Source organism: Xiphophorus couchianus, chromosome 21, assembly GCF_001444195.1.
Source record: "Xiphophorus couchianus chromosome 21, X_couchianus-1.0, whole genome shotgun sequence".
Classification (NCBI taxonomy): domain Eukaryota; kingdom Metazoa; phylum Chordata; class Actinopteri; order Cyprinodontiformes; family Poeciliidae; genus Xiphophorus; species Xiphophorus couchianus.
This window is the reverse complement of record NC_040248.1, coordinates 9,412,723-9,437,274: the sequence shown is the minus strand read 5'-3', so window position 1 is coordinate 9,437,274 and position 24,552 is coordinate 9,412,723. Positions and strand designations below refer to the sequence as shown.

Sequence of the window (24,552 nt, the reverse complement as noted above, 5' to 3'; positions counted from 1 at the left end):
CAGTGCAGTAGTGCAACTATGACAGTAACGTGAAGCAGTCCTTTATCTCCAGGAAAACCACGGCAAACTGCTCCCCACATCACCAACCTAACCTCCCTGTCTCGTCTGCTTGTTTGCAGCTGATTATGAGGCACATTTTCATTCAAAGGTCAGAAGAAGTCAAGAACAAATTACATACAACTCTGACAACCAATCAGGAGCAATGCTGTATCGGCCCTGACCACACCGCCAACTAATCTCGTCTTGTGGCAAATCGAGGCTCAAAAAAAAATGGATGTCCACTTAACTGCCCGCTTCTCTGTAGCCATTATGACTGATATGAGTGCTTTTTCTGCTGACATTTAAAGTTGTTGTCTTTGTGTTACAATTGAGAAAATATTTCTGTGAAGGTTATCAGAGACAGTAAATAGCAAAAGAGAGGAAAAGAAGAGGGATTCTCTGTGGTATATCTGTAGTGCAGCAACTGTGCAGGTTGAAAACCGAGTTTTGTTTCCCACTGCATCTCCCCTGATAGATGGCTTTTATTAACTCCTGCTTCCTCCTGGGAAGGAACTGCAAACATCTGTGTCTTCATCTCCGTCTTCGATAGATCAATAACTACAGTCACACAACCGGACAATCAGCTGCATTAATCATTGTCTTTAATTGCAATGTTAACCTGCACTGTTTGTTCCTTTCACAAGGTATTCATTTCCCTGACATTTTTCCACATCACACTGCAGTTTGAAAACAGAGTTCTCACTTTAAATTCAGCTGTTCTGCAAAGGCCGCAGGGGTTTGTTAAAGCTTATTAGAGAGCAAGGAGGGTCATGAAGACTCATGACAAGTTTAACTTGTTTAAGTTGATGGGGAAATGGAAGCCAACTAAATACAAGGAAATCCTGGAGCAAAAGTTCACCCATTAACAGGACAACGACAATACACATGCAGCCAGGGCTAAACTGATTTAGAAGAAGCATAATCATGTGCTACAATGGCCCAGTCAAAGCCTAAATCTAAATTTAATGGTGACACTATGGCAAGTCTTGTAAAATAAAGTTTTGCAGCTGTAAACGATATACAAGCTATTTTGGAAAAAAGGGCAAAGTTCCCCAGCCTCAGAAGAACAATGCCCAGGTGTCTGCACATGCATGCAAATCTTTTCAGATTTTCTTCTGTAAAATATTTTAACGTCATGGTTCATTCTCCTTCCTTTTCATAATTAAATGTTAATTTCTCCTAATAAATAATAATCCTAATAAAATGCACTGAGCTTTGTGACTATAATATAATAAAATGCACAAAGGTTCGAGGGTCATGCAAGACACTGTGATGAAAAGAAGAAATTACACTGCAAAGATTGTCTCTGAAACCCTGAAAGGAGTTAATTGAAGAGGAGTTAAACTCTGGCGAACAAACCTTTTGTCGCACTCAAAAATTTACTTGTTGTCACCATTGTTCCAGTTTGCAATGAATGTGTTTAATTAGTCAACTAGTGTACTTGTCAGCTTGGTCTGGGGAAATGCTCTCGTCTAATTGGCATAATTATATAAGAGCTGAAGGGAAAGCCAGGCCTCATCAGGCGACAGAGACTCAACACGCGCGATGTACCCGAATGATGTTTGGATTTGCAGCCTGAAACATGAAGGCACTCGTGCTGAATGCCAGGACTACTAAGCATCAATCCGGCATATAGAGATACTGAAAAGTCAAGCTCTGTAGACCATGAGGCACAAAAGGGGGCTAAAATAAGATCCAACAGTCCACAAGCTTCGGAGGTTAGATTAGCTCTCTACGTGGGAAAAAAACAGTTCTGGATTCAACTAATTGTATCGAAGAAGGAAACTGGGTCAGGTGGACGGAAATATAGAGGACGGTTGCAGAGTGTGACTATGGTCTGCAGATTGATCACGGCTTTTGTAAGGGCTACCAAGTGCAATCAAATGTCAATCAAATGCCTTTGTTTGCTGTAATTGGACTACTCTTTTCTTCCTCAGTTAATTCTATTCTCGAGCTGCATTATCTCAAAACCACAGCACCCTCTCTGCACCCAGATTAATATATAATGGGCTGTAGAATATGTATGTTAGGTGGAGTCACAAGTAGATGAGTCAGCATGTGAAAAACGAATGTTTCCCCAACCTGTGCTGCTCTGAATGGTTCGGACGGTAGTGGCGGTGCGCGGGGGGGAGTCCGTCCCCCTCTCACGTAGCGCGACGACGCCCTCTTCCTCCTCCTGTGAGCAGCCCTTCTCTATGGCACGCACGTAGCTGTGGCTCCGCATCCGGAAGCAGCCGGACATGGGCAGGTCCAGGGCATCCACAGCCTGCGACTCCATCTCACTAAACACCGACTCACACACCGCCTCTATCTGCCCGTTCACCTCCACCTCGCTCACCTGCGAAAGAAAAACACCCTGAATAACAGCATGCCACAAAGCATGGGATAAAAGAAACTTTGAAAGGTGACATTTACGAATTGATAGACAAATCACAACATGCTGGAGAATCAAGATAGGGAAACATATTTTGGTATTTGATAATTAATTCTGATAAGGTCACCACAACAAACATGTTTGTTAGTGTATTTAACATGCAGAAAAAAAATGGACCCCTTATTTTAGATTCTGCAAATTCACCCACATATGCTACTTTTGTTTCAAAGAATGTGTTTAGACAGTAGAAAAAGCAAATCAAGGAAGAAGTACGAGACCAGGGGGTGTTTTTTTTTTCTTTTAGATAGCCAATTTGAATACTAATGTATCACCTGAGCCTCAGCAAACACACTAATTAGGAGTCCAGGGGTTTTTCTGACTTTCTGTCTCTGCAGGATTGTTGTTGGGGCGTTAAATTGACCACAGAGAAGACTTCCTCCCACTGCAAAAGCTTACAAGACATGGCGGATGAGCTACAAGATACGGGCCTCCAGATATCCACTGACCTGACTGATGGTGCTCATGGCTCTCATGTAGCTCTCGTTGCGGGAGCGGAATTTAGGCGACGCCAGCAGCCCTGCTGGGTCCAAGCTGTCCAGGCTCCTGTTGATGGAAACTTCGCTCACTGCCCGCAGGTAGCTGTGACTTCGGATCTGCAGCTTGGGCGAGTGCTCTGTGGAAATCCTGCCACAAGAGAAGGGAAACAGATTACTGAAGAAAGAGGAAAAAGAGCATGAACCAATCAAAACAAATCGAGGTAGAAGCAGGACAAATGGGTGGGAGAACCTTAAAGGGTTTTAGAACAAAAAAACACCCTGCAAATAACTAAATTAGAATCCATCTTTACATTGTTTTTCACAGCAGAAATATAATTTGATAGTATGAGTTTCCGATGTAAAGAGACTACTATTTTGATTGATAACTGTCTAACAATTTAAAATAGTACATTTAGTTTCTGAACAAAATGAAGAACAGCTCCGCTACTCCAGAAAACGTTTTACCTCAGTATATTAAAATAATTGCAGTCTTTGCTTCAAGAGAAATAAAAATTCAAAGGGTGGGGGACGGGGACAGACCAGTGTCGCAGATAAATATAGGTGAATCAGCAGACAGACCAGTAAAGTGACCGTGGGTGTTGTTAGTGAACAAAAAGCTTAGTTATGATTCAATGCCCAAGCCTGTGTCATGTGTAATTACCCCCATTCATTCACCATTATCTTCAGTATTTTCTGCCCTGTGGTCGGTTTTTCCTTTCAGACTATTCTTTTGGATTTGGATTTAGAAATTTAACTGTAGGCATAAGGTGGAATATTTTCTTTAAACCAGTGGCAAAACTGCTAAACAATTATGGTATTTTATGTTACGGAGCTTAGAGTATGTGAACCTGAATATATAGGATGCAATGATCAAGCTCTGCTGCTTCTGGACAAACTCTTATCCAATGAAGAAGCAAAACACTACAATATTTCAGTGGCACCTTTAGTCTGTCCTTGAGATACTTAGCAACATTTTCTGAAACACTTAACCATTGAGACTGTTTCATCAATGTCAAGAAATGGATGTGACTGTATCTGTGCCTTTAGGTTTGGGTTAATTCACAGTCTTTTGAATTGAAGCAAATAAACACTACAACTTTCAGCTTGGTAAAAAACCCACTAGGCCTGTCTCTAAGGGCGACGAACAGTGTCTCATTATCTCCCACCTGCTTCCAATCGGATTGCTCTGCATGATTTGTGGTGTCTGTTTGCATAGGTGTGAACAACTGTGTGTGTTTGGGTCGTTGAATACAGGCCAAACAAGTCATCAATCAGGAGACATCGAAATAGGAATCAGACTTGTTCTCCTCCTCGTACACATCATGGCCAGCTTACAGCTCACAAAAACAACAATTTAGAAGATTGTCAATTAGATTCTTAAATCTACTAACACAAAGGCAAAAATATTCAGTGTTTCCCTCTCCTTTTGGCTCCCATTTTATTATCCAAGTATTTAAGAACATCACATGAAAACATGCTGTAGAGCTCCTGCTCTCTGCCTCCAGGTCAGATCTCTTCAATTATGCATTTCTTCCTTAAAATAGAGCCTGGTTGCCACAGCAAAGCAAACCAGATTAGTCATCCTTGGATGGAACACTGGAGGATAAAGGTGAACTGAAGGGACAAATTGTTGGGACAGGAATAAGGATGTCAAATGCCCATTTAGCAATTGCAACATTTCCATCCAAGTTGTTTGACCCTCTTTCAAGAGGTATCAAACAATATGGATCTCAAGCACCTCAAGGATAGTTTGATTATCATTCTTTTCATATTAATTTTTTTTCAATATATTCTAAAAGCACAGCTCCATGTCTTTCTTTCCCCTTTATCTTAAAAGTACAATTTTCAGGTCATAATCCAGAAATATCAAATATGAAAAATAACTCCTCAATCCATAATGAACATTAAAGGCAATTTCATGCACGGCCAGTGCTCTAGAGGGGCTAAATTAAAAATCTTTGAATTAAAATCAACTGCAGACTGCCTTGCTCAATTTAATCTGTTAGGATTATTTGAGCAGCTCTGTTCAAACTCAGTAAGTATTGAAATTTCACTTAAATGTTTCTTAAAAATGACTACATTTACGGGACTGACTTCACTGTAAATGTAGAAGCTGCACATTAGAAAATATACTTACTAACAATTTAATAAAGTCTGTACATAATACGTTTGATTTGTTTGGTGGTTCGACAATTTTGTAAAAAAATAAATAAAATACAACTAAGTAACATCCAATGAATTAAAATGGAAGTTGTGCTAACCTTGTCCCACTATATTCTTCTGCACTCAGGAGACATTAGATACCTTTCAACTGAGCCAAATTTGTCACACCGAGTATTTCAAATGTCAGAGATACTTGTGAATCATTCATAACAGAAACTTGAATTCCACATGTGGGCGTAGGTGATGCACAAAGGAATGGAGTCAAAAACAAAAATCTACTGACGTCTTTGTTCTGCACATCTTTTTCAATATTTCAGTGAAGACTGTTTATGGAATCAATGACCTCTGTTTTGACATTTTAAAAGCAAGATCCAACTTGTAACACATGAGACTGACTGGTCAGTGATTTCTAAAGGATCTCTCTACAGAGCAATTGACATTTAGACGTTTTTCATAGCCAACAATAAATAATGGAGTAACTCTAGCTGTCTGATAAAATCATTCTACTCCTGTTCCCCACTTTGCAAATTCTTTCTATGTAGTTCTTATGTAAAAAAAAAACAAACAAACAACATACACAACAAAAAAACAACATTCAAGTAGCAGAGTAGAATAAACATGTTGCCTAACTTTTTGGGAGCAAATCCAGGCACACCAAGGACAAAATGGTCACAGATTGCCTTTTGAAACATATGGACGAACAAAGCTGATTATTCAATCATTGCAGGGTGGAACAGACTTGAGCCAGCTCACAAAGACTCAGTATGAAAACAAGTTGTCAGCGGCTCCCGACTCACTCCCTATCTCCAAAATGCAGCACTGCAGTTTGGGGTTGTTTCGCTGGATTGTATCAAATGATGATGGCATTCCCTGCACCTCACTCTAGTCATTAGTGGGGCCCCAAGCTGTGCCACATGTTCTTATATAAGAATGTGTGTCTTTGCATGCTAGTGTTTGTGCAACCATGAACAATGACTGAGTATACACTTGTGTTTTTCTCATCTCCAAGTATTACACAGCTAATCAGTCACAGCCCCATGCTTCAAACCAAGAAATGTGTCCTCCTTTCTTTCTCCGTTTATGTGAAGTATAAAGTAAAATACCTCCATTTGGTGAACGATAAAGATTGAGTGTCTAGGACTTAATGAATGCTTTAAAATATTTATAAGAACGAGATTTGTTTACTGGTATAGAATAACTTTAAAACTTGAATGACTGTATTTTGCTACCTTTGAATAAGCCATTTATATACAGCCGGTGTTAGTCGTCAGGCAACTGAACATAAGTATGTTTGCAGCTATATGTCCTTTTATGATTGTAAAAGGACATATGATTGAGTTATGGACTCACTTATTTGTGGATTGTTTTGTACACCATAAAAATTCAACAAAAAATACAGCTTTGGAAACTTGAATACCTGGGCACAATGCTACTTGACATGCTATTGGCTGCTGTTTGCAAAGGAACCAATCCGAGAGTAAATATGCTTCATAAAGCCACCGAATATTGGTAATTTCCGCAATTTTGTTGATATCACATTAAAATCACTTTAAGCCACAAACAGTGAACAAGATTTTTGCTCTTCTTAAAACCAAACTTGGCATACACGGTGTACTTTAATGCCTTTGACCTTTAAATTCTTAAAAATGCAAAAAGTTTTTTTGTTGTTGTCTTCACAGTGCTTTTATATTTTTGCACTTCAAGACTTTAATAGATGTCCTTGATGGACTTACAGCTGGAAACATTTCTGAATTCATGCTGTGAGGAATAAAAGCAGCACTGAGAAGCAAATGCCTTACCTAACAATATCATTAAATGATTCCCCATTAATAACACTCAACTTTTAATCTCACATCTCAGTCACAGAACTGCTTTGAGAAAGAAAGAAAAAATCAAAAACATTCCTGAAGTATAGCAGATTTTTAAGATATGTTGTAATTAGTTTTAGAAAGATTTCTGTACACAAACAGGGATCCATTTGAAATAATGCTTTGGTCTGTACAAGGTGTATTTGAAATGAAATTTAAATGTTATTTGAAATTAAAAGATACAAAAAAAACTGAATTGCATCAGAGCTGTGATGAGAGGGTGTTACAGAAATCACACACAACCGGTGGTGGTGACAGAACTAAATGGTTTCTACTACTTGTTATATTCTGTGCTACTAGAAATATGCATATATTAAGTAAGAGAATGGCACTCTGGGGCTCCCCGGGTGTGATTTTTGTTAGTTCCGATAAATCGTTAGATATTGACATGAAGAAAGCCCTATTCGTTAGGTAAGACTGAAGCCAGTCAAATATTGTGCCAGAGAGTGCTACTCAATTCCAGTCGTTTCAATAATATATCATGGTCAACAGTGTTGAATGTTGCACTGATGTTCAACAGAACCAGCACTGTGGTTCTTCCACAGTCTGCATTTATGTGAATGTTATTGAACACTTTGCCAAGGGCAGTCTCAGTACTGTAGTCAGCACAGAAACTGACCTGAAAGACGTCAAAGTGGTTGGTCACAGTTTGGTAACAGTTTAACTTTTGAAACACAGCTTTTTCAAAAAACCTTGCAGATGAATGGAGGGTTGAAGATTGGCCTGTAATTCCGCAAAAGTGACTTGCCCAGATTGTTCTTTTTTTATCAGTGATTTAATAACTGCTGTTTTTAAAACCTGGAGTAAAACATCTGGTGAGAGGGATGAGTTTACTATTTCAATCAGATCAGATGCAATGACAGGAAGAACTTTCTTAAGAAAACCTTTGGGTAGCCTATGAAGACAGCAGCAGGAGGAGCTTAATCGATGGTTAATTTCTTTTAAGTTTTTATGGCTGAGTTGGTAGAATTGTGCAATTTTCTCTGAATTTGTTTTGACTGGCCACAGCATTGGTACTGGGATTGATGTTGATGTACAGATCAGACGTCTACTTTTTTTATTTTCTCTGTGAAAAAGCTAGTAAATGTATTACAAGACCTGATAGAGTGAAGTTCAGATGCTACGGTCAGAGGAGAGTCTGCTAATCTGACAACCCTTACAAACAAGGCATGTGCATTGTTAATGTTTTTGTTAATGACTTCAGAGAACAATGTTTTATTTTTTTCCCCCCTTTTTAGAATCACGATTACTGCAAAATCATAAGCACTCTATTCTAGAAAGTTATACATTCAAACAATAAGGGCTTAAGTATTGTGCCTCACAGATGGCATAATTTGTCAAAGCAAAGAGAGTGTATTCAACTTTTTGGCAAACCAGAAAAAAAATGAACGAGCAAATGCCTTCTATTTCATTGGCTGCTGGGATGTTTGAAATTGGGTTGATACTCAGTCCGCACTACCTGATTGAGTCCAAATTCAGTTGAAAAATTAACTAGATGATGTTTGGCTGGCTCTAAAAATATTGCCAATTTCTCATGCTGACGGTCACCACGTTTTAATATTGCATCTCAATGCATTTTTGAGTGAAAACAAAAAGCAGCCCTCCCAAAAATGACCAAATCATTTATAGCGTACACTCACTTGAGTGTGGTCATTTCAGTAAGAGAAGGCTGTGTGGCCTTCAGGTAGCTGGCTCGCCGTGCCTGCACCTTGGGCGAGGGCTTAGGGCTGCAATCCGAGTCACCACTATCCTCCTCTGCCATGGCCTTGATGTAGCTGCCACTGCGCATTCGCCGGCAAGGGATCTCATCATCCTTCCCCACCGGAGAGAAGCCGCTCCAGTCATCCTGAGGCACCTGCAGAGATGAGGTGAGATTAGTAAAACAAAGAGGGGAAAAAAAGAAAAAACATCCTTCCCACAAGCAGATCCAAAAATGTATCCAACAAGACTAGAATATATTCTAAACCGGCCTGTCTTGATCCTACCATTAATCTCACAATGCCGATGGCCTTCTTTTGTCCGTCCCATGATGAGTGCTGCATATCAAGCGTGGGAAAATTAATTGTTTTGACAGAATACCTCTGTAAACCCTGGCCTCTGCCTGCTCTCCTGGCTTTTCACACTCACTAATGAAGGTAAAAAAAATACACAAAAGGAAGACCCATCTCCTAGCTGGTATAATCTAAAAGAGAGCGAGTCAAAGACAGCAGAGATGGAAAGAGGAGGGGAAAAACAAAGGGGGTTTTGTTCGACACAACCACTGCACTCCCAATGTGAGTGGCTTTTAGGGCACCAGTTCTGAAGTGAAAGAAATGAGATACAGAGTGAGGAAAAAAGTGCAGGGGAATCATTCAATGGACAACTGCGTAGCTAGGGAACCGAGAGCTGACCTTAATGTCAGGGGCAACTACAGAGTGGTAAAAGAACACGTTTGCGCTACTGTGAAAAGACGTTCGTGAAATAAGGGCATGCTTAATTTTTTTTTTTATTTATTGTTTTGCACTTCATAAAATAAAGCACTTGTAATATGCTGGATTGAGATTTTCTTGCAAACATTAGCTTGCAGTATGCTTTTTTTTGTATAAAAACACCAGTAAACATTTGATGCTCCCACTAAGTGCTTAGATGCACTTGGAAGACAAAGGAAAAAGAAAAAACAAAGCTTTTTGTGTCTGAAAGAATTGTTGCCTCGTTGCAATGACAACATCCTTCTTTAATCAGCTCAGTCGTCTTTCCAGGATGTTAAAATGCATGGCCAGAGAGAACACTCACTGCCTTTGCTTTCCCCCACTCTGTCCTTTTCACTCATGCTTTTCTCTGCTGCCCTTATTTACGTTTTTTTTTTTTTTTTTTCTTGCACCGTATGCACACACAGGCATAAACTGTGCACACTGACACTCTGTTTTTACAATTTGTCAACATTTTTAAAAAGTGTATTTTAACCAACTGCGCAAGATGGAATAAAATATTGTACACTTTGAACTTTGTAGTATTTTGTCCTCCTGCATCCAGAAACTTAAATGATGGACCAAAACAAAGTAGTGCAAAATTGTGAACAGGAAGGACATTTTAAAGCAGGTTTGTGATATAAAACAACATCTTAAGTTTTCAAAATGGAAAGGGGATGAAAAGCATAAATCTGCATGAGCCTAGGTATCCACCTATGCTGACTGGACAGTATGCAGTCTGGACAAGAAAATTATCAATAAGAGAAGTATATCTTCCCTCAGCAGGAGAGGAAGGTTGGTAAGAGTTGATTGGAAGATGGATGGAGAGTCATGGAGGAAAAATATGGTAACTACTGCAAAATTATTCAGACTGGAGGGTACAGCTCAAGCTAAAGTAGAATGATTAAGTTTAGAACATATTTAGCTCCAATTTGATTGAGCTTGAACAATTCTGTTAGAAAAATAGAAGAAATAAATCAGTCTGCAGATGTGGTAAAATGGTCAGGACATAACCCAGTAGAGTAGCAGCAGTTGTAGTTAGCCGTATCCACAAAGTATTGACTCATAAGACCTGGATACGAATGTACACTACATTTTTGTAACTTATTTTATTCGAAACAATTAGTTTATTTTCTATTTGCTAATTTTCCAATGCATTTAAATAGGATTTTATGACTGAGGTATGAGGTATGAATACTTTTGTAAGAAACTGAAAATCTTGAAAATTCTTCCAAAAGCAGAAAAACCCCCCTAACATATGCGTGACCCGGCAACGTTGCAGTGTCAGTATGCATGTTTCACTGTGTTGCTGTGTGACCACTGAGCTTTGGGACTGGGGCAGTTTACTTTCAGCTTCTGTCTGCTGAACTCCTGCTCTCTCTGATCTTGCAGCGGCACCACACTGACTAAAACACGCAATCTGCTGCTTAGACCAGACCAAGCATGATCTTGACAGCAGAATAAATGTAGTTTGACACAAAGGTGTGCTGCAATTGTAATTGTTCTACAGAAGAAACACAGTAGAAGAAACTACAGAAGAACTTGATCTTGTCCCTACTCCATAAACATGTCACAGCATTAGCATATACAAACTTACAAAACAAAATTCAGTGCACATCAACACAAAAGAGGAGATGCCATGGTATGGTTTTTCAAGAATGTTTTATGAATATACAAAAGAGAACACAAGACAATGATCAAGGTTTGACAGAATGAATCAATCATTCAACGCCTACAGACAAACAAATGCATATTCATGCGGGAATAAAAACAGACGCATGGAGTAGTAGCGGGCCACAGATGATATTTGAAACATGACATGCAAGAGATGGGGACGACGCTACAATCCTACCTGTAAGAAATGGCAAGTGCGTCCTGGCTCGGCTTTGACGAGAGCTTTATCTAGATTGACGGAGGCCTTTTGATACACCTCCCTCGCTCTGCTCACCGTCAGCGTAGAGGACCATGAGCTCTTCTTCAGCTGGACTTGTCCATCGAGAGCATTCATCAGCGGCAGACCTCCGCTGCTGCCACCCGAGCATGCAGAGCACTTGACGTCGTTGTTGCTGCGTGACGTCTTGAGTGACTGGGCGCTGATGGTGTTGTAGGACTCCATAAAGTATTGTGACTGGGATTTATCTGGGTGGCGTCCAATAGTCATGACCCCTGAAGGCATGGAACCAATTCCACCCCCTTGGTGATGATGGTACAGACACACCTCTCGGTCAAGCGTGTCATCTGAGCTCCAGTACCCTGATGTAGTTGTACGCATCTTGGGTTCTGACTTGGAGCGGTCTTTGCTCTTACTACGCTTGCTGTGCTTGAGGGTCCCAGAGCATGAGGGAGGATCATCTGGGCTGGATTTGCTGCCATTTATCTTTCCACTCCCACCTCCTCCAGAGCCTGAGGGCCCCTCTAGAGAGTGGGACTTGGTGAAAAGCTTCTGCACAGAATGCACAAGGTGGCGAATTCGACCAGGGCTGTCACTGCGTTGGTGCTCCAATGCCGTATGCTTGTATTGCAGCGTGTGGTAGCCTTCACGTCTCAACGGAGCTTGGGTCTCGAACTGCTCAAGCAAGTTTGACGGTATGCGGTTGTTGTTCCCTCCGCTTCCCTTACAGCTCCCTGTAGGCCCGGTGTAAGGCACCATGGCGCTGCACTCTTCCTTCAGCTCATGGTGGGAGCTGTAATGTCTACGAGGGAAAGTGCAGCTGGTCAGGTCAGGATAGGCACTGCACTCAGTCTGGAAGGCGCTCCGCTGTGTGTAGCAGGGGTTTTCAGTGGGATGAGCTTCCCCTTGGTTGAGGATGTAGGACCGGCGGTTGGCGTGCCCCAAAGTCATGGAGTCATAAGATGGGTCGCAGGTCACTGTGTGATGACTGCGGCTGTTGGACAGGCCTTTCATGGTCATTTTGGCCCGGTTGGCTTGTGCACCCGACTGCTTCTGCAGAAAGTCTGCACAGGCCCCAAATCTAGCTCTATAAAGGAACACGCATCCATGAAATAAAACAAACAGGAAGAGAAAGACAGAAAAGAGAATTATAAATATGTTGGTGCTGACTCTCCATCATCCATGACATTTCTTACTGCAATAATAGAAGACAACTAGATATCTTGTTTCCTAGTGAGGTTTCACCAGGTGGGAGCAGAAAACCCATCAAGTAACATAAGAAATCAGGTTGCCACCTATTTAAACATAATGAGGAAACACTATTGCACACTCAAAGCACATTATAGCGTCTGCTTCAATTCGAAGAAAGTTCTTCATTACCCAGAAATGCAGATGAAAATGTTTGACGCGGAACCTGTTCGTCTCAGTCACTGTTTCATGTTTGTCCTTTAATGTCCACACATGTAAGAACTCTAAATTTAGAAGTAACAAACTACAATGCCACTGACACCCGTATTTGTCGTCAAGCTTCCGTGTACTTTTTTTCTGTGTTTGGCTTGAAATTACCAGAAAAAAAACAGCAGATATAAACTGCATTTGTTCAAGGATATTGTCAAATTACGCAACAATGTATTCAAAATAAAAGACCACAAACAGCAGTTTTAAAAATTTAAAGAGGTGGTGATATGTATTTGCCAGGCAAGCAGTGGCATTTTATACCACAAACAAGTAACTGTGCTACCTCCAGTTGTCATAAAATTGCTGTATATATCAAACATTAAATTAAAATTTGACTTTGCAACTTGACACCTTAAAATTGACCTCTGTCTCTTTAAGAAGCTCCTTCTCTTCCCAACACTCCACCCTCAGCTCATCATCAGAACAGCATAACATAATAGTTGTTATGCTGTTAACCATTCCTAGCAGCATCTACAGAGCTCATCATACGAACTACTTCTCAATGCTATGCTGGTAAAACACTGTTAAAGGCTTAATGGAGGAATATTGTTGTAATGACATGCTGAAGGCGGAGTGTCTAAAAGAGCAGGAGTTTCTTAAAGAGACAGAAGCCCGATTTCAATGTGCTAAATTGCAAATTAAAATTTCCTTAAAGCCTTGTTAACATAGACAGCATTTTATAACAACTGGAGGTGATAGGTACTTGAGTGTGCTACAATGTGACACTTCGTGCCTGAAAAATACATAATACTGCCACTTTAAATGTCTCCTTAAGACTGCTGAGCAGGGGTGTATCCAGGAAGTTTGTAAAGAGGATTAAATCGGGGGAAGTGATTATCTTTGAGTGTCATGCCAAACTAAAAACGCAGGTGAGAAGCAGGGCTGGAATAAACTTCATGAAAGTGACACAAAGGGCAAAGATTGACATACACCTAAATACATGAAACATAAATAATTCTGACTAATTTATTTTCTTTATTAAGTTAATCATTATAAAATGTTATAAACATAAGACTCTTATCAGGGCAGTTTTTGGAGAGACCTAAATTGAGGTGGTTTATGATGTTTTATAAGCAGAGCGACTGTTCAAAAATCACGTTAGAAAAAGCTTTGCACTTTGCAAAAAACAAAAAAAAGTTTTTTTTAAGTTTTTTAAATTATTGTTTTCAAAATTTGTAAATAGATCACTGTAGAAATAACTAACATAATGACAAAAGTCTGACCTTGAACCACTTTCATTATCAAAGAACATTTACACATGCCAGATTACAGTTCAATCTGTAGGAAATTACTTAAATTTCCTACAGATTGAACTGTAGGAAATTTATGCTGCTTTATCTTAAATTGTAAAATTTTACTCAAGATATAAACAGAGAACAGATACAGCAGCCCTCCAATTGGTCTCAAATTCCTGTTGGTGTAAGCTCTCACAATCATTATCATCAGAATCTTTACCGTCAGGCATATCACTGTCCTCATCAAAAGATGATAAAATATGCAAATATCAGAGGTCACTACAATACCCACTACTAAATGGATTGCAATTCTGCAGTGCAGAACGCACGAGTACGTTGTCCAACAAGTTTCAAAATGTCTTGTATGTGGTATTCTTGATTTTAGCTACTGTTGCCTTTCCATCATTTCAAACCACTTTGCCCATTGTCCTCCGATATTACCAACATTTTTTTTACAGTTTTACCCTGGATTTTTTGTGTTTTATTTAGCATTTTCTGTAGAGCTAGTAAGATATTGTGAGGGGGAAAGTCATCTGGGGCAGCAAACCAATAGTTTCCAAAATACTCAGATCAGGACTAACAACCATGTCATGTTCAAAATCCTGTAAATACACCTTCTTCTGCTCCGTTTAAACTGCATCATCGGCAAGTCATCTTCACCACATTTAGATTACTTAAATGCAGCAAGTCACTGCCATCTGAATGATTTAGTTGACATTTGTGTTAAGGAGAAATTAAGCAAGTGTTTCTAATAAAGAAGCTAATAAAAGCTTAATACGGGACTTTATCTTAAAAAAACAAACAAACAGAAAGTAGGTCTTAATCGATTCTTATGGTTAAATACTCTAATCATTATTTTTTTCTTTTGTCCACCAAGCCTCTGGATATGTACCCACTGCAACCATCAGATCCAGGGCAATGGACGGGTTGTTTTAATTCTGCTAGAGAAGCTCACACAAACTACCCACAGTCTCAGGCATTTAATCTAGGGCTTTTACAGAACACTGGATAAAAAAACTGGGTCAAAAAGAGCATTTATTTTTAGGCTTACAGTACACCTGTACACAGTGGATTCATGCACACGCCTGTCCGCAAACATGAATTAAGCTTGTGGACTTTCCCTCTAAACCTTTAGTACTTTACATGGCAAACTATCTGACCCAGCAAATAACTTCTGGGCTTCAAGTAGCAACTGTAATAAATGACCTTTTCCTGTCATGAAAACAAATACATCCATCAGCACCCCTTAAACTACTTTTCTTACTCATCTGAGGATGGCTATTTGCTGAATCCACACAGTTTTTAATAGACTGAAAGTAAAAGTAGCGAAGCAAACATAAAACCCCATGCACCTCAGTGTAACACACCGACAGCAGAACGGCTGAGCCTCAGAGTGCAATTCCTTACTGCGATTTATAATACAGCACAGACTGTTTTGTAGATAAACAAAATGTGGGGGAAAAAAAGGGAGGGCAAGAAATATAAAAAAGGAGGAAGCGTACCTTTATGCAAGTAGAGGACAGGGTGTAGGTCAAAAGCAAGATATTGAGGTCCATTTATGATTTTTTTGCTTGATTAGTTGAAAACTCAGAAATTATGCATGCAATTTTACTGCTAATATTAACACGGGATTATATCCAATACCAATATTAAGCAGCTTTGTTTCAACAACAACAGACCCACAAGAAGGAACTCAAAGTAAACACCACATATCAGTTAGACGTACACTTCTTGCAGGGTTGTGTCCAGGTAAAGGTATTCATTTCAGTAGACAGAGATCCTTTCTGTTGGCTACTGAAGCACAGAATGTGACCTAAATAAAGGGCCCTCATGGTGATCCACAGCACCGAGTCTGTGACACAGCTGTCTGCTACACTGCACTAGAGCTGTAAACCGACGTTCGGTCATATATGCCATTTTTCCTGCGAGCAACAGACACGTAAACATGCAAACATGAAAGCAAACACGGTGTACAGCTGACAGAGACCATATCTGTGTGGATTTTTGATGCTGCTCAAAAAGTGCAGCTTTCAGCAGGTAGATCTGTTGGGTTTATTGTGCCTGTCAGGTAAGGCCCACACTGGCAAGCCCTCAAAGACAGCTGTGGTCATGGATTATACTTTACGTCCATCATAGCTGACTGACCTATTTGTGTCTCTACCTCTCGGGTCAAACCTCCCCATACAGCACATGAACAACCCAACAGGCCTCTTTGAAGTAGGATCCAATGATAATGCAGCTTTTCGCACAGACAACTAATTTGTTCTTTTCTATATATCATATCCCTAGTAACACTAACGTTTTTCCACCCACAGCCCAGTATATCTGATAATTACTTACAGAAATTTTAAAAGAGTTTGGACTTGATCTTATGGATGTAGCTTGTTGATTGATCAATCAAAAGTATAAACCAAAACCTAACTGCTGTGTCACCAACTTTTTCAAATTTGCTTTAAATTGATTAAAAGTTCTCTAAAAGGCAGTCTAAGAATAATCAACAATAATTGAAGCAGAATAAAAGGAGAGATATGAACATGAATGCTGTTATCTAATGAAACACATATCTGTAATGATATTAAAAAAATTCATATCTATTGTATCTTATGTTAACATTTAAAAAATGGAAGTTTGCACACTGAAACTATGATAATACTAATATGATAAAGAACAAATACAATCTATTGATGCTCACTAAAACTGCATCAGCAAAATGCATGGATGCAATCTGCTTTTAATGGTTTCATATGTCATAACTTAAAGACATATTTCACTTGTTATCTGACATACTTTGTTAATAGCTGTGCTGCTTTGCAGTGGCTAGCTCCATCTTTAATGTTCTTTTCATCACCTTGAGCCTCAAGTCTCCCTAAAGTAAAGTAAACAAATGTGGTATTAAAATGCAAAGCCACATTGACTCACTCCACACAATCTTTAAAGGAAACCAGGAAATCAATAAGACTTAGTGCAGGGGGACTGTCACTACTTTCTGTTGGAAAAAAATAAAAGTCTGGGGTAGGGACTACAATTAGTATGACTATTTTCTTTGTCTTAAAACTCCAGTTTGAAAAACAGAACTGAAGGCTTTCATAGACAGATTTCTAGATGATCAATCAAATAAGCCTTGAGAATATAACTAAGTGGACAGGTATATATGTTGTTAGGTAAAACTTTATTTAGCTTTGACAAAATTCCTTTGTACATTACTCTATAAAAGTCGTAAAGGTGAGTCAGTCTGTGGCAGAACCAACACTTATAGTTTTACTGCTGAAGATGTCCCCCACACTCAGCCTCTGCCTGAACGAGACCTTGGACAATTTCACCATCTGTGAGGGGATACCACTCAGAATCTGCTAACTTAGTGGACCTGTCTTGGACTCCACAAATGAAAATTCTGACAAAAGCATGTAATGAGGCGGAAAAATATTATATAGAAAATATTCTAGGCATCACAGTTGAAAGTAACAAATAAACAACATTTTGCAAGACATACCTCACTTTGATGAGAAATAAAGCATTTTAACATTGTGAGATGTGGTTGACACCCAAAGAATAAATGTGACCCCATGCAGACAGAGAACAGGCTGGGATTTAAACTCAGCACAGTAGCTGCAAGACAATACTGCTACCAACTGTGCCACCATGCATCCCTGTGAAAGAAAAAAAAAAGAATATAAGAAAATAAGATTTTTGAAAAATCTGAGACAATCAGCAGAAAGCTGTAGAGAGAAAATAAAAAAATGATTGGAGGCAGTCAGATACAGACATCATGAATGTTTAAAGAAGAAATCTACAAAAGACTGATATAGTATAGTGTTTTAAATTCACCCAGAGGCCAGTCAGACATTAAGGATGATGGTATTGTCTTGTGTTTCCGCAATATGCTGGAGTTGTTTTAGAGATGTCAGGAGACTCAGAGAAGATAACTTTAATGTCTTGCTGTTACAAAGACAGGTAAATGATGAATGAACTAATATTTTGCTTTTAGCTGTAGTAAGAACAGTGGTTTGGAAGAAAAATGCAACTCATAGCTTGTGGTTTTGCTAATCAATTTCACACTTTGTGACCATCTACAAAAACAAACGCAAACTTGTACAATCTTATGCGGTGATATTACCAAATAACTCATACAAGGGTGTTTTTAAACCTACACCCAGAAATATAAAGCACTAACACGCCTTTGTCATGACTGCTTCCATGACATGTTTTTATCCTGATGTGACTGCAAGTAACAGCTTGGCATGTCCTCAACACATTCAACAAGTCAAATGTACAGCAATGCTTCAAAGCATCTACTTTCTTAATGGGATGATGTGCTTTGACACTGAAATCTGCATATTTCTGCCAGCTGTATTGGCTGCATTATTATACAACAAGCCTTTACGGATGAATGAATACGCCTGGTTCTTGTAAGACAGCTCCTTTGTCACAACCAATATAATTAGGCCGACTGTCGGGGCCTTTTCCTGACAAATGGAGTGACTGTGCTGACTTATGGCAGGGGACCCACCAATCAAATTCCAGAGACAAATTCCTCTAGTGATGAGGACTATTTGAGAAGAATAAACAATTTAACCTAGGCAGAGGGTTTGGGAGGAGGCACTGTATTGTCGTTGAAGCTCCTGCTGTATGTCTAAAGAATTTGACAAAAAAAAAAAAAAAAAAAAAAAAACAGGCTTGGAAGAGGGAAACTGACTTGACAAGCAGCTCACCATTTCTATAGCAATACAAACCATATAAAACTTTAATCAGCTTAAAAATATATCTTCTCCTTTGTATAAAAAATTTATGTAATCATTTAAGAAATCTTGGCATCTGAGTCAGAGAAAAAAAACAAAACTGAAAAGCCTTGACACTTGGCTTTGACTTCATAACAAAAGGCCACACCTCCACTGAGATTGCTTTTGATGGCTTAAGGTTGACTCCATCAAGGGTATATGGTAGGAACTGAAGAGAATGATGGCAGCCCAGACCTCTGCTTTTCATTTTAAAGGTTACATTTACAGTCAGATACGAAGTTATTCTTTATCAGGCAGTCATGTCAGAGGTAATTCCTAAAAAAGGAATTACCTCTCTCTTTCTATTAAATGTTATATCTATAAGATGTCAGGTAAAACTCTAATGATCCATTTTAAATACAAAATTTACAAGAAATAATGTTAAAGTGGCAGGACTATTTTGGTGTGAGGAATTTGTCATATCGCTGTGCAAACACGTCATCACCTACTAGACTTTCTCACAATAATGTATAAATTTATTTTCTTAGATCGTTCGTGTCATTACCGGTACTTAAAAACTAATAGTAGTCCGTCAAAAGATGCTCCTAACTGTACAGCGTATTTCTGCTGCTCCTCAAGAATTACCACGGACCTCTTGGCTGCTTCTCTGATTAATGCTGCTCTTGTCAAACTCGTTAGTTTGACAAGGCCATGTCTTGCTAAGTTTCCAGAGCTGCCATGTTCTCTCCATTTTTAGATGATAAATGTGAAAAAATGTGATAGAACTCAAGGGTCGTGAATACCTTTGCTAGGTGTTGAGCAAAAAGCTGCACTGAACTTCAAAATGACATTTATTCAATACAAAAACAGAGAACGTAAACTCGGATCACTTGGAATGGTTGAATGATTGAACTGTATTGACTTTTTGTAGAGCCTTGACATGGCATGTGTTGTGAATGAGAACTATCTTCACATATAATGTTTGGAAAGTCAGGCATTACAGCTAGTAATGTTTGACTAAACATTTTCTGTTTTCTATCTTTTCTGCCATCATCCCCTTGAGAGAATGTGAAAGCATATTCTGCCTTTCTTCAGAATATCTCATAAAAAGAGGTAATTTTCTTTTTTCACAATTCTAAACTAATTGACTAAAAGGCCACAAGATACACTCACTAACACAGTGCTAATTGATTATAGAGGTTGTCCAAAAGCCTGTTTTGAGGATAATTACAGCATTTAAAGGGAGGTCATTTTAAGCTTTTTTAACTAACCTTGATATAACGTGGAATAACAATTTCCTGTTTTCTTTCATTTCCCCAAGTCTAATAAAAACATCCATAAAAAGTAGCCGAGGGAAATTAGACAAGAAAGGATGGCACCATCATCATCACAAATAGATTTTCTGTTGAAAAAATAATTATATATTTTTTTCTTTATGAAAACTCACAGGTGGTAGGTACTTTTAGATTAAATGTGAGTAGCAATCACATGATCACCTTTTGTAAGTGTATAAAGGCTTTGTAGGGAAATTGTGAATATGCTTTAGCATTCTCAAGGGGATGATGGCGTAAGCAGTAATCTTTGATGGGGGTGCCATAGAATTACAGACTATATGTCTGCAGGTTAACAATGATTCCAGTAAAGCAAACTGTCTAGTGCATGTTGTTGATCAACGAAGATCAACAACATGCAAAAGCCAGAACCCAAAAACAAAAACGACAGAAGCCATGCTAACTTGGCTGCTAACATGGAAGTTCTGCTAACTTCTATTTCAGCATAACTTCTGTTGTGACTTTTTATTGTGTCATCTTGTTGACCAACTTGAGCCACTATAGTATTGTAGCTATTGTCCTACAGTGATTTTGGCAAATTAAGTAAGGTTTTATCAATCACAAACTGTATAATAATTTTCTTAAACTTTAACTTATCCAACAAAGATGACCCAATTTAAGGTAGTTTGGGAAAAAGCATCAATTCTGGTGTTTTTAAAAGAGCAGCAAAATGTAAAGCACATCAGCGGTTTATGGTGTACATCAATAAATACACCTCTACAAAGTTCAGTCAAAGCGGTCCACACCAGCACTGTCTGCAGCTCCACGGGATTTTCACGCTTTTAAATTCTCAAACACTCTTGTCTCTGAAAAGAAAGTGAAAAAGGCGGATATCATAAAATCTGTGTCATCTTTGCACATTTCAGCTCAATGCATCATACATGTGTGTTCAAGGTGAAAAGTGACATCTATCAAGAGTCTGCAAGGCAGGAAACCTGAGCAAACAGCATAGCTAGTTTATGCCAGCTCGGTAGTTAACTTGTAAAAAGTAAAAATGCTTAATTATATTTTGCACAATCAAAATTGAGAAACTGGCTTTTATATTTACACTTTGTTATTCCATATGTGCTTTGCTTTTAAAAGGTCACGTGGACCTTATAGTCTTTATTAATAAGAAGCTTCAGAGGAAGGAGAGCGACAAGAACAGGAGAAGATATGTTGCACTCCACCTGGGTTCTGGACTTGAGCCTAGAGCAGCCAAGTTATTCATCACAATATGCTGCACCTGCGCTATTCCTGAGTCACAAAGCACCCAAAAACAACAATATAAAATATAACATTATATTTGTAATCATTTGCTGTGATATTGCATTAACACTGAAATTGCTGCTGTTTGTTTTAAATAAAAGAAATTAGATGTTGTCATGCATACTATATCTTTTAAATCTGCTTATACCTACTGTGATATAAAATCATTTTGTTTTCACTGAAGCAATTACACTGTGACTACCTCATACCGACTCAAGCCTACACTGCTTTTCATAATTAAATAAAAAGCAAATTATTTTGTTTTCTCAATATACACCATTACAACTCCTCTCAAATTGGGACACTGTAGCATTCATGCAGCTTTTATTTTAGCTCGTCAGTAAACAGGCTTTTGAAGCGCCCGATAAACAGCCTATGCCTGTTTGGATATATGCTGTTTTCTCCTGCGCTCAAACAGAGAAACAATGTCACTTTTTTTTATTAAAGCCCGTAAAAAATCTAGGGCAGCTTATTCTGGTCTATGGGAACGCAGGCTAGCACTGTGATGGTGACAAGTAAATCAAAGCCTGGTGAGTCTGAGCGTTATCGCATATTGGGCCCTGATATATCAACTGCAAGCATTACCCAGAAGGTAATAAAAGTTGCTGTAAATGTCAATGTGAGGCTTGCCGCAGTTTCCTACTTGATTCCTTCTTCATTTATTATAGCTTATAATAACTGTACAATTTCATTATCACTGCTATTTTTAGCTATGCAGAGACTTGGAAGTGCAGCATATACTCAGAGCATATACAGATAATAGGTACCCAACTAAGTGCATTTTCAAGTTGTTTCTATGTTAATATCTTCCTCAATTTAGGACAAGATATCCTGTCTAAAGTGACTCACCTTCTCTGCAGAAAAAAAAAAAATCAGGTTATATTCATGCTCTTTGATTGTACAGTATGCACAGTATAGTCACTTGCCTCTGTCATCCAGCATTAGCATCAAAATGCTGCCAGAGGGGGACACAGTGTCAGGTGATTTCAAGTCACTGACTACAGTTAATTACATGAAGGGAAAGAAAGCTGTGTGCACACAACTAATGTGTTATTATGCTCTTAGCTAATGCAGTCTAAATACACATTAAATGTCTATTGCTGTTGAATTTATCAACTTTAATTAAACATTACATGCAGAATAAGGATTAAATATTATATTAATAGTGTGCTGAAGTAAGGCCCAATCATAATTAGGATTTGCATATATTGTTATTCTAATGAATTCAGAAAAAAAAAGAAAAAAAGTCATAAAAATAGACTAGCAAAAGGCCATTTTCAAGAAATCCTTCTACTCTTCCTCCATAAAGCTATGTGTTAAACTCATGAGGGGAGAGGTCATGACTTTGTAATGGGAGGTGAAAAGATGAGGGAAATCTTTATGGTTTGCGCCTCCCCTGTACCATGGGTGGCACGTCACATCAAAGACACATGAACGGACACATTGACAGATCTGGGAGTGAGATCCAACTGAGCAAGAGGGAGGCAAGGAAGGGAGGGTGGTGTGCAACTTGCTGTCTTCTTCTATGAGCACTGGTAGACATGTATCCACTGTGACACCCACATGCCAGAGTCAACCAATCACGAATACAGATACAAACCCCAAGGAAACACACTGGGACACACATACCCCTGTTGAGACTGGGAGGAATTATTCCAGCTCTCCCTGAACATCGTGGAGATTTCCTCCTACACCAATGCCAGCATAAAGAGCAGGTGTCAGAGCAGGTGAAGGCTGCACACTGATGGTTGGCAACTCGGCTCCCAGCTGACCTCACATCAGAACTTGGCGACATGAACAGGGGACGTAAATTACTAAGTAAACAAGAGTCTACAGGGTTTATGCCAAGAAAGTGGACATTATGTCTCATGTCAACCCATGCTTAGCCAAAGTCTATCACAGACCCCAGACTGAAGTCCAGTTGCTTTCCTCTGATCACAGAGTCACTGGGCAAAATCAAGAAACTGAATACTCCCTGTAGCACATGTTTAAGTCTGGTTACTTTGGTTGTTTCTGACAGCGACAAGACCTTCCTCCTTGCTCTGATTGATTGTCTTTGACCGGGAGCAGTGCATTTCTGCAGGTGGCAACAGGAGCACTGGGAGCAGGGAGAGAAGCTTGATTTTTTTTTTTTTTTCCAGAGACTGTCTTATATCATTCTGTCACGACATGGTGGCACTTTTAACAAATATGGAAAAAAATAAAATAAAACATGTTTGCAGTTTAAAGTTTTTGGCAATAATACACATTTTAACATTCTGAGATATGGGGAGGAGCTTGCAAGCATGTTTTGGGGGTATTTTGCTGCAAGATGATACATCTTGAGATGTTCTTGAAATAACATCTCAAGAAATTAGCCTGGGTTACGATCTCCAAAAGGACAATAACCTTAAGAATACCGCTACAAAATGTTATAAAAATATATGGAAACCTTTGAATTTTAAATCTTCTTTCATCATTCTGGGATTTTAGCCAGCAAAAGAAAGTAATCCAAAATGATTTGAAACAAAGTATGGTCTGATTTAATTTGACATAGTGGGGAAATAAGCTTTGTGTTTTTGATAAAGAAAAAAATCATTATTAAGACTTAAAATAAGTCTACAAAAGTGAAGTAAATGTCAGCAATATTTCACATGCTACATAATTACTTGGAAACTTTCAGAATATTCTTTTTTTAAATTTCAGTGAAATAGTGAGAACGGTTCCAGATTCAACATTCTCCTTCAATAGCACCTGGTGTTTTTCTCCCCCCTATTGTAAATGTCATATTTCTCACAATGCTTAAAAATTTTGATTTGTTTTTTTCTTCAAGTGTGCTGATAACTGGTGCACAAATTTTACCTTTTTTTTTTCCTGTGCGCGAGTGTTTGAATTTCTAATAAACTCCAGAGAATATAAAAGGTGATTTGCGGTTGGGTGTTTTATGAGCAGCTAAATGAACTGTGAAATGAGCAAGTTGAATTAGCTTCCCATTTCGTAATTTGCTCAGGTACACACAGATAACTGTTCCCTAATTTTATTGGTAACCGAGGTGACACGGTGCATCAAAGAACATTAACTTTGTGCCTATTAGATGTTATCATGGGTGTTGTTTGGATGAGTACTGCACATAAAGGTTCTTGGTTTTCCAAAAGAGATGACCTTAATTCACGTTTGAAATATATTTTGAATAATAAGGTTTTAATTAAAACTTTGAAAAGTAATTAAAAATAAATTAACTGAGGATGCTTGAAGAAAAGACTAAAAG

General features: G+C 38.7%; 1 protein-coding gene across 3 annotated transcripts in view; it reads right to left on the bottom strand.

The window, feature by feature from the left end:
* dlgap1b (discs, large (Drosophila) homolog-associated protein 1b) overlaps positions 1-24,552 on the bottom strand; it is a 99,393-nt gene that overhangs the window by 34,371 nt on the left and 40,470 nt on the right. For all 3 annotated transcript variants that reach the window (XM_028004774.1, XM_028004775.1, XM_028004776.1), the window contains exons 3-6: positions 11,280-12,405; positions 8,621-8,835; positions 2,920-3,097; positions 2,122-2,377 (exon numbers count right to left, since the gene is read on the bottom strand). In XM_028004774.1, coding sequence (XP_027860575.1) covers positions 2,122-2,377; positions 2,920-3,097; positions 8,621-8,835; positions 11,280-12,338 — 1,708 coding nt within the window. In that variant the 5' untranslated portion in view covers positions 12,339-12,405. The remainder of the gene's footprint in view (positions 1-2,121; positions 2,378-2,919; positions 3,098-8,620; positions 8,836-11,279; positions 12,406-24,552) is intronic.